This window comes from Halyomorpha halys, unplaced genomic scaffold (assembly GCF_000696795.3).
Source record: "Halyomorpha halys isolate HHAL.00 unplaced genomic scaffold, Hhal_1.1 Scaffold128.1, whole genome shotgun sequence".
NCBI lineage: Eukaryota > Metazoa > Arthropoda > Insecta > Hemiptera > Pentatomidae > Halyomorpha > Halyomorpha halys.
The window spans coordinates 56,958-69,136 of NW_027110898.1; the positions used below are offsets into that span (position 1 = coordinate 56,958).

The 12,179-nt window shown below is 30.5% G+C and overlaps 3 protein-coding genes across 5 annotated transcripts in view; 2 read left to right on the forward strand and 1 right to left on the reverse strand.

Moving 5' to 3' along the window:
• Nucleotides 1–2,245, reverse strand: part of LOC106678205 (mucin-3A) — a 51,490-nt gene extending 49,245 nt beyond the window's left edge. Inside the window, exon 1 of one of the 2 annotated variants that reach the window (XM_014416601.3) lies at nucleotides 2,114–2,245. In XM_014416601.3, coding sequence (XP_014272087.1) covers nucleotides 2,114–2,240 — 127 coding nt within the window. In that variant the 5' untranslated portion in view covers nucleotides 2,241–2,245. Of the gene's footprint in view, nucleotides 1–2,101 lie in introns of both variants that reach the window. The other variant, XM_014416599.3, reaches the window with a different exon arrangement.
• LOC106678209 (uncharacterized) lies at nucleotides 2,245–5,672 on the forward strand. Of its 2 annotated transcripts, none has more exons than XM_067048964.1 (5): nucleotides 2,245–2,362; nucleotides 3,292–3,442; nucleotides 3,517–3,714; nucleotides 4,558–4,764; nucleotides 5,400–5,672. In XM_067048964.1, exons 2-5 carry the CDS (start codon nucleotides 3,337–3,339, stop codon nucleotides 5,519–5,521), a joined length of 633 nt encoding a protein of 210 aa, XP_066905065.1. In that variant the 5' UTR covers nucleotides 2,245–2,362; nucleotides 3,292–3,336; the 3' UTR covers nucleotides 5,522–5,672. The 2 variants fall into 2 exon arrangements, with proteins under 2 accessions (XP_066905065.1, XP_014272091.1); XM_014416605.3 differs by lacking the exon at nucleotides 2,245–2,362 and adding an exon at nucleotides 2,622–3,194 and having other exon boundaries at nucleotides 5,400–5,671.
• A 3,873-nt stretch (nucleotides 5,673–9,545) lies between these two features.
• IntS11 (integrator complex subunit 11) lies at nucleotides 9,546–12,179 on the forward strand. The gene is made up of 2 exons (XM_014416615.2): nucleotides 9,546–11,756; nucleotides 11,837–12,179. Exons 1-2 carry the CDS (start codon nucleotides 10,222–10,224, stop codon nucleotides 12,093–12,095), a joined length of 1,794 nt encoding a protein of 597 aa, XP_014272101.1. The 5' UTR covers nucleotides 9,546–10,221; the 3' UTR covers nucleotides 12,096–12,179.

Here is a 12,179-nt window from a genome sequence, read left to right on the forward strand (position 1 = left end):
GACAATTATTGAGATTAATGCTTACTCTAAACCTCCACTAGTTATGTTGTTGTCAATTTAAATCACCATAACATTTTTATACCAATACCATTGATAGCTTAATCCAAAATCAGTTATTATGATAACAGGTTATTTCAATTTTATAAAATCATGTAAATTAATGTTTTTCATTTCTTTATTTTTTCACTGAACCAAAAAAAAAAAAACCACCAAAATATTCCAAGTTGTTTTTTTTTTCAACTAAAAAAACGTGCTTGAAAAAAAAAAAGAACAAATTGAACAGCTCTATCACTATTTTAAACGCCTTATCAACCTTGTTTTTACTGAATGATGTACTGAAAAATGACAGTAAAAAATTGAGCTGTCATCTCCATACCCATCTAGCATTACATCCCAGTGCCTATTCAACCCACATGGTTATTTATATCTCCACAAACAGCAGGATATCCTAGACTCCTGAAGAACCCAAAATAGAATGGTTAAGAATCAATTAGAAACTTTCCCAAGTGGGCGAAAACTGTGGAAATACATAGACGAAAGGACAAAGATGCCATATACAGGAAGGTCACCAATATTTGTTAATGCCAATAAATGAGCTTGGTAAAAATAAGTTTATTTAATTAATATAGTTTAAATTAGACAAATTAGTATATAAAGCTGCTAGCTAAGTGGATACATGACCTATGTGATTGAAAACTTACCAAGTAAGAGCACTACACTAGTGGGAAGAGAAACAAGTACCAAAAGTGAGTATAACATATTTCATATTCAATTTAGATTTATAGAATGGAATCTAGGATGAATGAGGGAACGATTGAAAGAGATTTATGACCCAAACAGATCTGCTACTGGTTACTACATAATAACATATCACTTAATTAATCTAAATTGACTTTGTATCTCACAATTATTACCTCCAGGAGCTCAGTAACAGTTGGCTTTTATCTCTTACTTTTCAAATATAATTTCTTGAATACAGATGATACCTCCATACCGAAGATAATCATACAGATATAATCAATCTCAGTCAATATATTATATACTAAGTAACTAGGTTATCTTAAGCAATATATCGGCCAGTACTCAGTAACCCTACCACTCTTACTTTAAAATCAAACTAAATGAAAGAAAGTTTTCAACTCATCATTACCAAAAATAAGTACATACATGAAACAAATTCCTAAATGTAACATAATAGGGGATGTAATTTTCAAGTTTTACACAATAAGAAAACAATATATTAAAGCCCATAACCTTAATGAAGCAAAAATTATCTGTTGATCATGCAAATTAATAAATTATAGAGCCTAAGTGTAGTTAAATAATTATCCTCACAATAAAATTTACAGAATAAAATAATTACAGGTTCACCAGCAATAATATTAGTATTTTCAAAATAATTTAAACTTGAATCTACAGTTAAAAGAGTACTAATATATTACACCTAAATATTTATCAAATCAGACAATACAAATAAAAAAAAGAAAATTGGTTCATATACGTCATATACAAGCATGCAAATTTATACTTGAACCTCACAAACCTTGATATTATTATCGATCAAAGAATATAATATCAACATACAACTGAAATAAAAAAGCAGAAAAGCTTTCCAGATGTTGCAAAAATATTAGAAAATTTTCAAATTTCAGAAAATTTAATATAAGTAACATTAAAATTCTGACACATAGATAATATAAAGACACATGAAGTAATAAGTGTACATTTCAATCAACTAAGTTGACCAGTTACATACAAATCAAGTTGAGATTTTCATATACGTCTAAAATATTATAGATGTATTATTAATTTTTGCACACTAGTACTTTCAAAAAATATGTTAACAATGGAGTGCAAGACATTCATAATTATTAAAACACATTGTAGATATATAAATATTACAAATAAAAAATTTACAAGAGTTTGGATCTGGATTTAAGGCAGTACTTTTCACTATCAATATCACATTATATTAGTGTGACTAAATGAAGAGCAATCCATTTGAAAACTACTCAAAATAGAGTACAAAATATAAGTATATACAAATAGACAGAGTAACCTTAAATCAGGAAGGTTACTTGGAAAAATATGGGCTACTTACAATCAACAATACCTTCGTTTTTTTGGGGTGATGCTGGTACTAAAAAAGAAACCCCACTCAACTCTTCCAAGAGCAAACTTTGTGAAAGTAAAGGATTTTTAATAACTTTAACATCATCGTGTTTCCTCCCATCAGCCATAACACCACAACTGTCACTGTCACTTCATGGAAAAGACGTGGATCCAAATCAAAATTGGAACAGGAGTGGGGACTTGAATTTTTATCCATTCCAACATCACTAATTTTATTGAACATTCGCGCGTAAGTATTTTAGTAAAGTTTGACTGATAAAAATTTTATTGAATCGTCAATAAATTGTATTTTAAATTGCAATAGTTTTTAGAATATTGCTAATTATAGCTAAAATAATATCATTACCACTTAAACATTTTGACTTCTTGTGGGTCTTTTTAACTGTCGACGTTGTTTTGTTCTTGTCATTTACTTGAGCGATACAAAAATAAAATATTAACTCTCTAACTACATAAAGTGGTTAGTTTTATCTTACGTTATTTGTCTACTTCAGCGGTTCCCAAACATTTTTTCCTTGGCGCCCTTCTTGAGCCACCCTCGTTGGGCTAAAAAAAATACGTGGCACCCTTGTCAAGATAAAAATATTAAAAATGTAGGCACTATTATCCTTAGTGTGATTGAATCTATAGGGAAAGAAGAATAACAGTATAAAGTAAATATTAAAATGCACTGTATATTCTCTTAGTTTTAATGTTTGTTTTTTTGTGAAAGTGACTTTCACTTGCGGCACCCCTGATATAGGCTTGGGGGACCCCAGGTTGCCGTGGCACCCACTTTGGGAACCACTGGTCTATTCAACCTCATATATTTTATAGTAAATTCAGGTATTTTATGTCTAAAACATTTTTGTCCATTCATCCTTTCCCCTTCCCTACTTAAATATTAAAATTTAAAAATTAGTTGAGATTATCAGGCAACACTGTTAGAAATAACGAATGTTTAGCGGTTACTACATGTTTAGCGGGATATCACCCATCAATTTTGAATTAGTGATATGTTTTGATGTGGTTTTACCTGAAACATGCCAAGTTTTAATTCTTCTTCGTCATTCCGTGAACAGGTATTAAACCTTTTTTGTATTAGTTGTTTTATTGAAAGTATTACTTATTCTGAAAAGTATCATATTTCCAATTCATCTGTTTTCTATCTGACCACAGGAATTGTTATTTGATGATGTCCCGAAAGAGTGGATTGAACCTAAAATGTGTGAAGAAATTGAAATAAGTTTAGAAAAGGTTTTTAAAAAGGAGCAAGAATTCTTCGAGAGTTTAGTTAATAATTCGAAGTCAACTGATAATTCATTAGAAGGTTCTTTGTTTTTGTTTGTTTTTTGCTTTCTTTGTTAAACCTGTTCTTATATTATACAATTTAAATTATTACAGACAAGATTAAATATGAAAAAGACAACTTGGTTCGTAAACGAGAGAAGAAAAATTTGTTGCTTGCTAAAGTGATTGCAGCAAAACAATCCTTAGACGAGTTACTTCTTAAAAAAAGGACATTAGAAGGTGAAAATAACGATGTTGTTTCAAGAGATGAATTATCTGAAATGCTGCAGAAAGTAGTAAAATTAGAAAAAGGTACACAAAGTGTTTTAATCTTTTTTTTTTGGCCAAAAATTTCCACTATAATCCTATGCAGTGTTTTAATCTTGTTTAGATCTATATTAACAGTTATAAACTGGGATGGAAATTAATTGAATCAGTAGCATCTTGTTACTCCTTTATGAATTTAAGTGCAAAGTTTGTTATGACATAAGTGTGATGTTATTGGTATTGAATATGATATTTGTTTTTCTAAACTACTGAAATTCACTTATCATTGGATTGCTTCTTGCATAAGATTTGTTTGGTCCCTGTTTTTAGAAATAAAGATTATACTCACATTAAAAATCTATTGTTAGACACATCGGTAACAATTAAGCAGTGTAATTCCAACATGGGATTGGGCAATTGCTCACTTATCATAATCCATTATGGGTTACAACCTACACTATTATTACCATTGAACCCCAATGGATCCTTATCTGTTGAGGTTTGGGTCTGAATTTACATAAATATGAATTGTATGAACTGACAATGGTCAATCATTTTCTCTTTGTTTATTAGTGAGTAAAAACCCACCCATGATGTTTAAAGACACTTGTGAACCAGTCCCAAAATATCTTTCCTCATTTTTTAGAAAAACAAGTGTTTGCCAAAAAAAAGTGAGGCTTATAGTAACTAGTTTTTCTTCTGTATTGTAAATATGGACACCCTACAAAACCTCTTTCAGTTGGAAGCAATACAATTGTCCACTGCAGAAAACTATAACTTTGTTATGCTGGGGAAAAAAAAACCCATTGCTTTCATTCAATGGGACTTAATCATTTTATATTTTTTTTTTTTTCCATTTATATAGATATATAATTTTTTTTATTTTAGAGCAGCAATTGAGGCAGGATGATATGAAAATGAATTATAAAGTTTTCGTTGGGCAGATGTCATTTTATAAGGAATATTTAGACATTTACATTGACATTCCAAACAACAATGATTTCATACTATACTTCAGGAAATGCAGAGCTGAAGACAATAACAAGCCTCAAGAATGGTTACGTATCAAAACTGATGACTTCAGGAAATTCTTGGGTGAGGCAATTTAATATTTTATTAATTAATTATTATTTTTGTACTGAATCTCAATAATGTATTGGTTGTATAAAGTATTATTAACCAGCTATCGATTCATTGACTGTGTTGCATCTATAAAATTGGGCAATTATATATAATAACTTTGTATTTTATTATATGGTGTTATAAAATTTTAAGTTTTATTTGTATTTGTGGTTATTGCTATTAGATCAATATTCTTTTATGTAATTCACTAAATATAAATAATTATATAAAAATATGGTTGTGTTTGAATTTTAATCATATTCAAATAACTATTATTTGTGGAGTACAAAGAAAAACTGATTTTGGTTCACTTGCTCACATTAAAATTTTTCACAACCCTTTTTTTGCTCCTTAAAAGTTTTTATCATCATGCTGATTATTGTAGCCTAAGGGTTAAATGGAAATTTTTCATAGCTATCAAATTTTAAAATTTTATTGCATAATTAAAAGTGGAACATTAAACAACAATTTTATCCATTTAATTTTGTTTTTAATACTAACATTATTATTCATATTTCTTTTCTCTATACTCTTTATATTAATTAAGTTTGAGATATTCTTTCAAATCATTTATTACAATTCTATAATTGTAATAATTTATTTTTTAGTGGTTGATATTTCATCTAGAGGCCAAATGAACTACGAATTACTGGAAAAGATTAAATCAACAGATAAGCATCTTAGAGAATTAGTTATAGATGCACGTGAATTATGTTTAAATGTTTTATAAAACTTATGATGTAGTTATGTATGTATGTAAATATTTCTTCTCTTTGTTAATATCTGGCATAAAAAAATTGCTTTATTATCTGACAATGTTGTGTAATACTAAAATTATATTGTTTTATTAATTTGAAGCATAAAATACTGTATATTATATCTATTTTTATCAAATGTTTTTGTATTATTTATCTTCCTAATAGATCATGAATGATATCAATTTTTTTTATAATACAAATTTGTATATCAAACTTAATCCATAACTAAAAAAATTGTGATATATTTTTCATTGAATGAAATTTCAATTATTGTTAGAGCCTTGATTTGTGGATAATGGTTGCGGGAGATAAATTTATTCTTACTTAATTTTCATCATTTTAGCTTACGTACGTTCACCCACTAGTAGACACTTGAGTTTAATTAAGTCAGTATGAATAATTTTGTTTTAAATTTATTTTAACTATCTTTATCTTTATTATTAGAGCAAGTGGGCATGATTGGATATTTTTTAATTTGAGGACATTTTAAAAAAATTTTAATGCTTACAAAACTTCAGTAGTTGGAAGCTAAATTTAAGCAACACCATTTATTTTATGTTTTAATTGAGTTATCAGATCTTTTCAGTTAGCATCATTTGAAGTTATAAATAAAATACTGAATAAGTATAAATGTAAAAAAAAAAAAAAAATTGTATATAAATATATGCTTAATGATGAAGATTGGGTTGACACTCTTTAATTATTTATTTTATTTTTTTCTGAAAATTTAGAAATGAAACTTCTTTCCTTCCTATCATTTTAAATAACAGTCAAATTGTATCAAATTTCTTTTAGTAATGAATTTGACCTTATACATCTTCCAGAAGACAATGAGTTGAATGTCGCAGGCCTTGGTCAGGAAATGGAATGGTCTTAATGTACCAAGCCTTGGCAAGGTGAAAGATTTTTTAAGCCTGGACCCTAGCTCGGTCCACTGCCTTGGCCATCCTGAATTCTTCCTTGCTGCAAGCCTCTGGCTGTGTAGCTGTCAGGTTCCTCAGCCGCCATAGAGTTTTATAGGCTATTTGATTTTTATCATTGATTTTCCTGATGAACTACTCTTGAAGGTATACATTGCCAAAAACTTCAACAGTATTTTGTTTTATTGAAGAATTATGTGCTGTGGAAAATCAAATGAACATAAAAAAAAAAAAAAATTGTTCCAAGATTTGATTTCCTATAAGAATTGAATTTTATTGTTTCTCACTATCATAAAACTAGATTAATAACCTATAGTATAACATTGAAAGAGTGTAAAAGTGAAAAATTCTTATTTACTTCAAGGTAGACCTGGGAAAAGAGGGCCTCTTTTTGATCCCACTTTTTCCTTTCAAGGAGTAGCGTATGCCACCATCTGAAGATAACCAGCCCTTCCAGCACCAGTTTGATTTTATAACTTTAAATGCACAAACCCGCTGCTTTGCTTTGATAGTGGCACAAATATAATTATTTTATTATTTTGTATTTGTTGTATTGCAGTGTATCATAGACATGTTGCTTTGTGACAGTCAATAGACGAGCCTCAGTCAAATTTAGATTTGGAATAAATGTTATCCCTTTAATTATCTTTCTCAAAAGTAAATAGCGTTTTAGCAATGCTTTTTTCCTTTTAAATTTTTTAGGACAATATGAAAGTTCTGTAAACTATTATTAGCTAAAAATTGGACGAATTTTTAACTTGGCGCCATATCTTAGAGCTATTCTTATAGTCAGGTTATTCCGAATCTTCAATCAAATGTGAAAGATTTTGTACCAGTCATAGTTTTCATAAATCGTGGTTTAATTTGGTGTATGAGTCATTGTTGGTACAACTTAGTTGATATTGCAAAAGTAATGATAAGCTCGCTCGAAGATTGACACATTGGATAAAATAATCCTTTATAACAAACTTACCAGAACTGTTTAACTAAGTGTTGAGTTGTTCTTTAATCTTAAAAATTATACTGGGATTATGAGTAAAACTAGGAAAATGAACTTTCCTTTTCATAATCGAATGAAATGGATAACAAACATCCATGGAGTAGGATAAAATGGGCTTATTACTTTATTACATCTATTATAAAGCAAAAAAGGTAATTTATTCCCACTCTATTTAGGGATGCTAAAATGAACACAAAATAATACATAAAACTTTCAAAAAGAAAACATAAAACATAAATATGCTCTTCATTCAAAACAAAATTAAAACATTTGACACAACTACCATATACATATAATTCCCATAATCGTCATTTTCTATATCATCTATTTTCCAAGAGTACCTAAATTACTAGGCCTCCTATACTATAATCATAAATTTAATAGGAATTGAATTTGAGTATTTGATTGTGTGGGTCGTCCCGAAGCTAGTAATGTTGCTACATGTTTTTCATTTGGTCTACTAACACAGCCTGCGCTTAACTCAATATGCCTGAAGTTCTAATCTAAGTTAAATAATACACTGCATAATGGGTCTGAACCACAGGTAGACCAAGAACTCTTCAACCAGAGTATCAGGAAATGCACGAGTCTTAGAGTTGAGATTAAAATTCAAATGTATTTGAAATTCTACCTGTTAACTTGCAAGATAATAAATCTGATGTTAATCACCATTTGTTGATTGCTGAATTTATATTTTGAACTGGAAGTGTTTCCAGTTTGGTTAGCATGTTTTGTGAAAAGGCCTCCATGTTACATGTCCATTGATATCCTCAGTGTTACTATAGGAAGGTAGGTTGGTACAGGATAGAGCCAGGAATAGACTTGTAGGAAAGGGCACCAATCTATCTATATCACCTGTAATACTGGAGGAAACCAGTTTCCAGATAATGTTAAAGAAAAGTATATTTTAAGGGAGTGTTATTGGAATTATTTCCTGATTTAGCAGATTACAAGTATGAAGGGAACCAATACTCAAAACCTTTGGATGTAAGGAAGGGGAGTTATATGGAAGTTGTAAACCAAGAAGAGACATTTTGGAATATTGGACTGAAAGAGAATATGGGACCTTTTCTTCACAGATAGATATTCTGTGTAAACAATTTTCGTCGTGAGGCGTTCAAATTGCCAATTTATTTGGGCATATCTAGGAGGTTTCTGTGAATTAGTTTTACTGGTAATATATAAGATAAGGTGGTATTTATAGAGTTACACAATTTTATATACGTTTATGCAAAGTAATAATGAATCATCTGGACCTGGTAAAATGTTATGATTTGATGAGCTCTGAACGTCTTCCGGGGTGGGCTGAGCTGGTTCGTGTTAGCTCTGTCGCTAGTGTTTTCGACTTTGTACCGTAAAAGAAGTACTCTAGTTATGAAATAGCCATGACGGAACATTTTTATTTTCTTCCTATAACAACATTATCTGACCGAAGACAAATTCTTTCCGATGAGACATTCTCAACTTTAACCTGATAACGATAGCTAGAGTACTTAGCGGAACTTATAGTTTTTCCTTGTTTATTTTTCTCTAGTCCAATCTTAATGGACCTGGATCTTTAACTGGTTTTAACTAGAATGTTTTTGAAACGAATCGATCCATCCAACAATGGTCCAAGGCTTTACTATATCTATTCCAAAAGTAGGGTTCAAATAGTATTTTTATGAACATTTCTTTCTCACTGCGAATAAACCATTTAAAAGCCACTAGAGTCATGAATATCAAAATATTAAAGCTAAATTGTGAGTTAATTACTTCTATAATTTATTCAAGGAAGTTTTCATTTACACCGTCAATGAAGCATTAATTTTCTTTTTCTTCAACACATTTGAACCAGCATAAGCAGATAATTATTTTTTATAGTGTCATTTGAGGGTAAATATATATCAAGCCCATTGACTAGTCATGTAGAGATTAAACTAAGATACTCGAAAAAAAGCTTTTGTAAAAAACATTTAACAGTTTTTGTCTTAAAATTGCGATGGTGTCGCATTATTCGTTATCAATAATGTGATTATCGAACACTTAGTGTAATTACTAAAACGATTACATCTGATGTGACTGAAGATCTGTGATTCTTACCTTGTTAGTTTTATGTTAATCTTTGCTTGGAACCACATGTAATAGACAAACAATGGAGCTGAAAACTAATTGGTATTGGTATTTTGTGGGGGGAACTAGTCCGGCAAGTGGGCCTAATGGTCCATAGTTTTTAAGCCTGTCAGTCAATAAATAATCCTTAGTATATGCTTTTCAGAGATCGAAAATATAGGAAAGTATAAGAAAATTCGGGAAGAGAGAAAATTAGACAAACTAATCCACAAAGTTTTGATCAAACTTTAAGTTATATAAAGGAAAGTTTAACAGTGAATATAATTTGTTTGTTTACATAAGATGTTCAATTGACGAAATTGAAGTTGAAAACATAACATGCATGTAAACTGTATAAATATATTACCTCGTAAAAAACGTAATTACGATTATAAGTTCTTGAGGGGTTTTTGATATCGTGACGTCTTGATTAAAATTGTTACATTGAAGTAATATTCTTTGGCTCCTTAAATCTTATGGATCGCATTTTTAATCTTGTCTCCTTCTGATGCTTTGTCGTTAGGCCCCAAGTCCAGAACCTCTTTGGGGTTAAGTTTATCATAGTGGAGGAAGTTTTGAACTGTCTAAATGTAAATAAAGTAATTTTGTTGACAATTTTGCTGTAATCGTTTCGTTGTGAAACATAAGCAATCGTTTTATCATGTCTGAAATTAGAGTTATTCCTTTAGGAGCAGGTCAGGATGTTGGGAGAAGCTGTATTATTGTTCAAATTGGTGGTAAGAACATTATGTTAGATTGTGGTATGCATATGGGTTACAATGATGAACGCAGGTTTCCAGATCTTAGTTTTATAGTAGCTGAAGGCCCGGTAACAAGTTTTATCGATTGTGTTATAATTTCTCATTTTCATTTGGACCATTGTGGCGCATTACCTTATCTTACTGAAATGGTTGGTTATTCTGGACCAATTTATATGACACATCCTACAAAAGCCATAGCTCCCATCCTGCTCGAAGATATGCGAAGAATAGCTGTAGAAAAAAAAGGTGATGGGAATTTCTTTACTTCACAAATGATTAAAGATTGTATGAAGAAGGTCACTGCTGTAACTTTGCATCAGTCTTTGATGGTAGATAATCAGTTGGAAATTAAAGCTTACTATGCTGGTCATGTATTAGGTGCAGCCATGTTCAAAATCACTGTTGGTTCTCAGTCTGTAGTTTATACTGGAGACTATAATATGACTCCAGATAGACATTTGGGGGCTGCTTGGATTGATAAATGTCGACCTGATATTCTAATCACGGAATCAACCTATGCAACCACTATAAGGGATTCAAAACGGTGCAGAGAAAGAGATTTTTTGAAAAAGGTTACAGAATGTATTGATAGAGGAGGAAAAGTTTTAATTCCAGTTTTTGCCTTAGGTCGTGCTCAAGAATTGTGTATTTTACTTGACACCCATTGGGAAAGAATGAATTTGAAAACACCTGTGTATTTCGCTGTTGGTCTCACTGAGAAAGCTAATAATTACTATAAAATGTTTATTACTTGGACAAACCAAAATGTAAAAAAAACCTTCGTCCAAAGAAATATGTTTGATTTTAAACACATTAAGCCATTTGATAAATCCTATATTGACAATCCAGGTGCAATGGTTGTTTTAGCACCTCCAGGAATGCTTCATGCAGGTCTTTCATTGCAGATATTCAAGAAATGGGCTCCAAATGAAAGTAACATGGTAATTATGCCTGGATTTTGTGTTGTTGGGACTGTAGGCCATAAAATTCTTAATGGGGCAAAGCAAATCGAATTTGAAAGCAGACAAACTGTTGAAGTAAAAATGAGTGTAGAGTATATGTCATTTTCAGCTCATGCAGATGCTAAAGGAATAATGCAGCTGATTCAGTATTGTGAACCGAAAAATGTTCTTTTGGTTCATGGAGAAGCTGAAAAAATGGAGTTTTTAAAAGAAAAAATTAAACAAGAATTCAATTTAGATTGCTACATGCCTGCCAATGGAGAAACTTGTACGATTACTACTCCTTATCGAATCCCTATTGATGTATCTTTATCTTTGCTAAAAGCAGAAAATTCAAAATATAATGCCCAACCACCAAATCCTAAAAACGCTCGGGTTATACATGGAGTTTTAGTAATAAAAGATTCATCTCTATGCCTTATGGATGTAGATGAAGCTTGTAAAGAAGCAGGAATCAATCGCCATATTATCAGGTAATGACTTTTCTGTTGTTAATTCACCTTTGAAATTGATTAATAATAGTGTTGAGTGATAATCCAACATTCTTTTCTAGGTTTACTTCAACTGTGCGGTTAGAAGATCCAAGTCCACCTTCGAAAACTGCAGAAAAACTTTATAAATTATTTAGGGAAAAACTAGTTGGTTGGAATGTTGGTCTAACTGATGGTTCAATATCCATAGAATCTGTTCTTGTAAAAGTTGAAGGAAGTGAAGATGAACAAAAGAATGTTTATGTTTCCTGGACTAATCAAGATGAAGAACTTGGAAGTTCCATTTTAGAAATTCTTCAATCAATGGGACATGTATCATGAATACTTTCATTTAGACTTAAGTATTTAAGACAAAAATCTGTGATGCATTGTTTAATATTGTAAAGAAAATGTATATTTTATGAA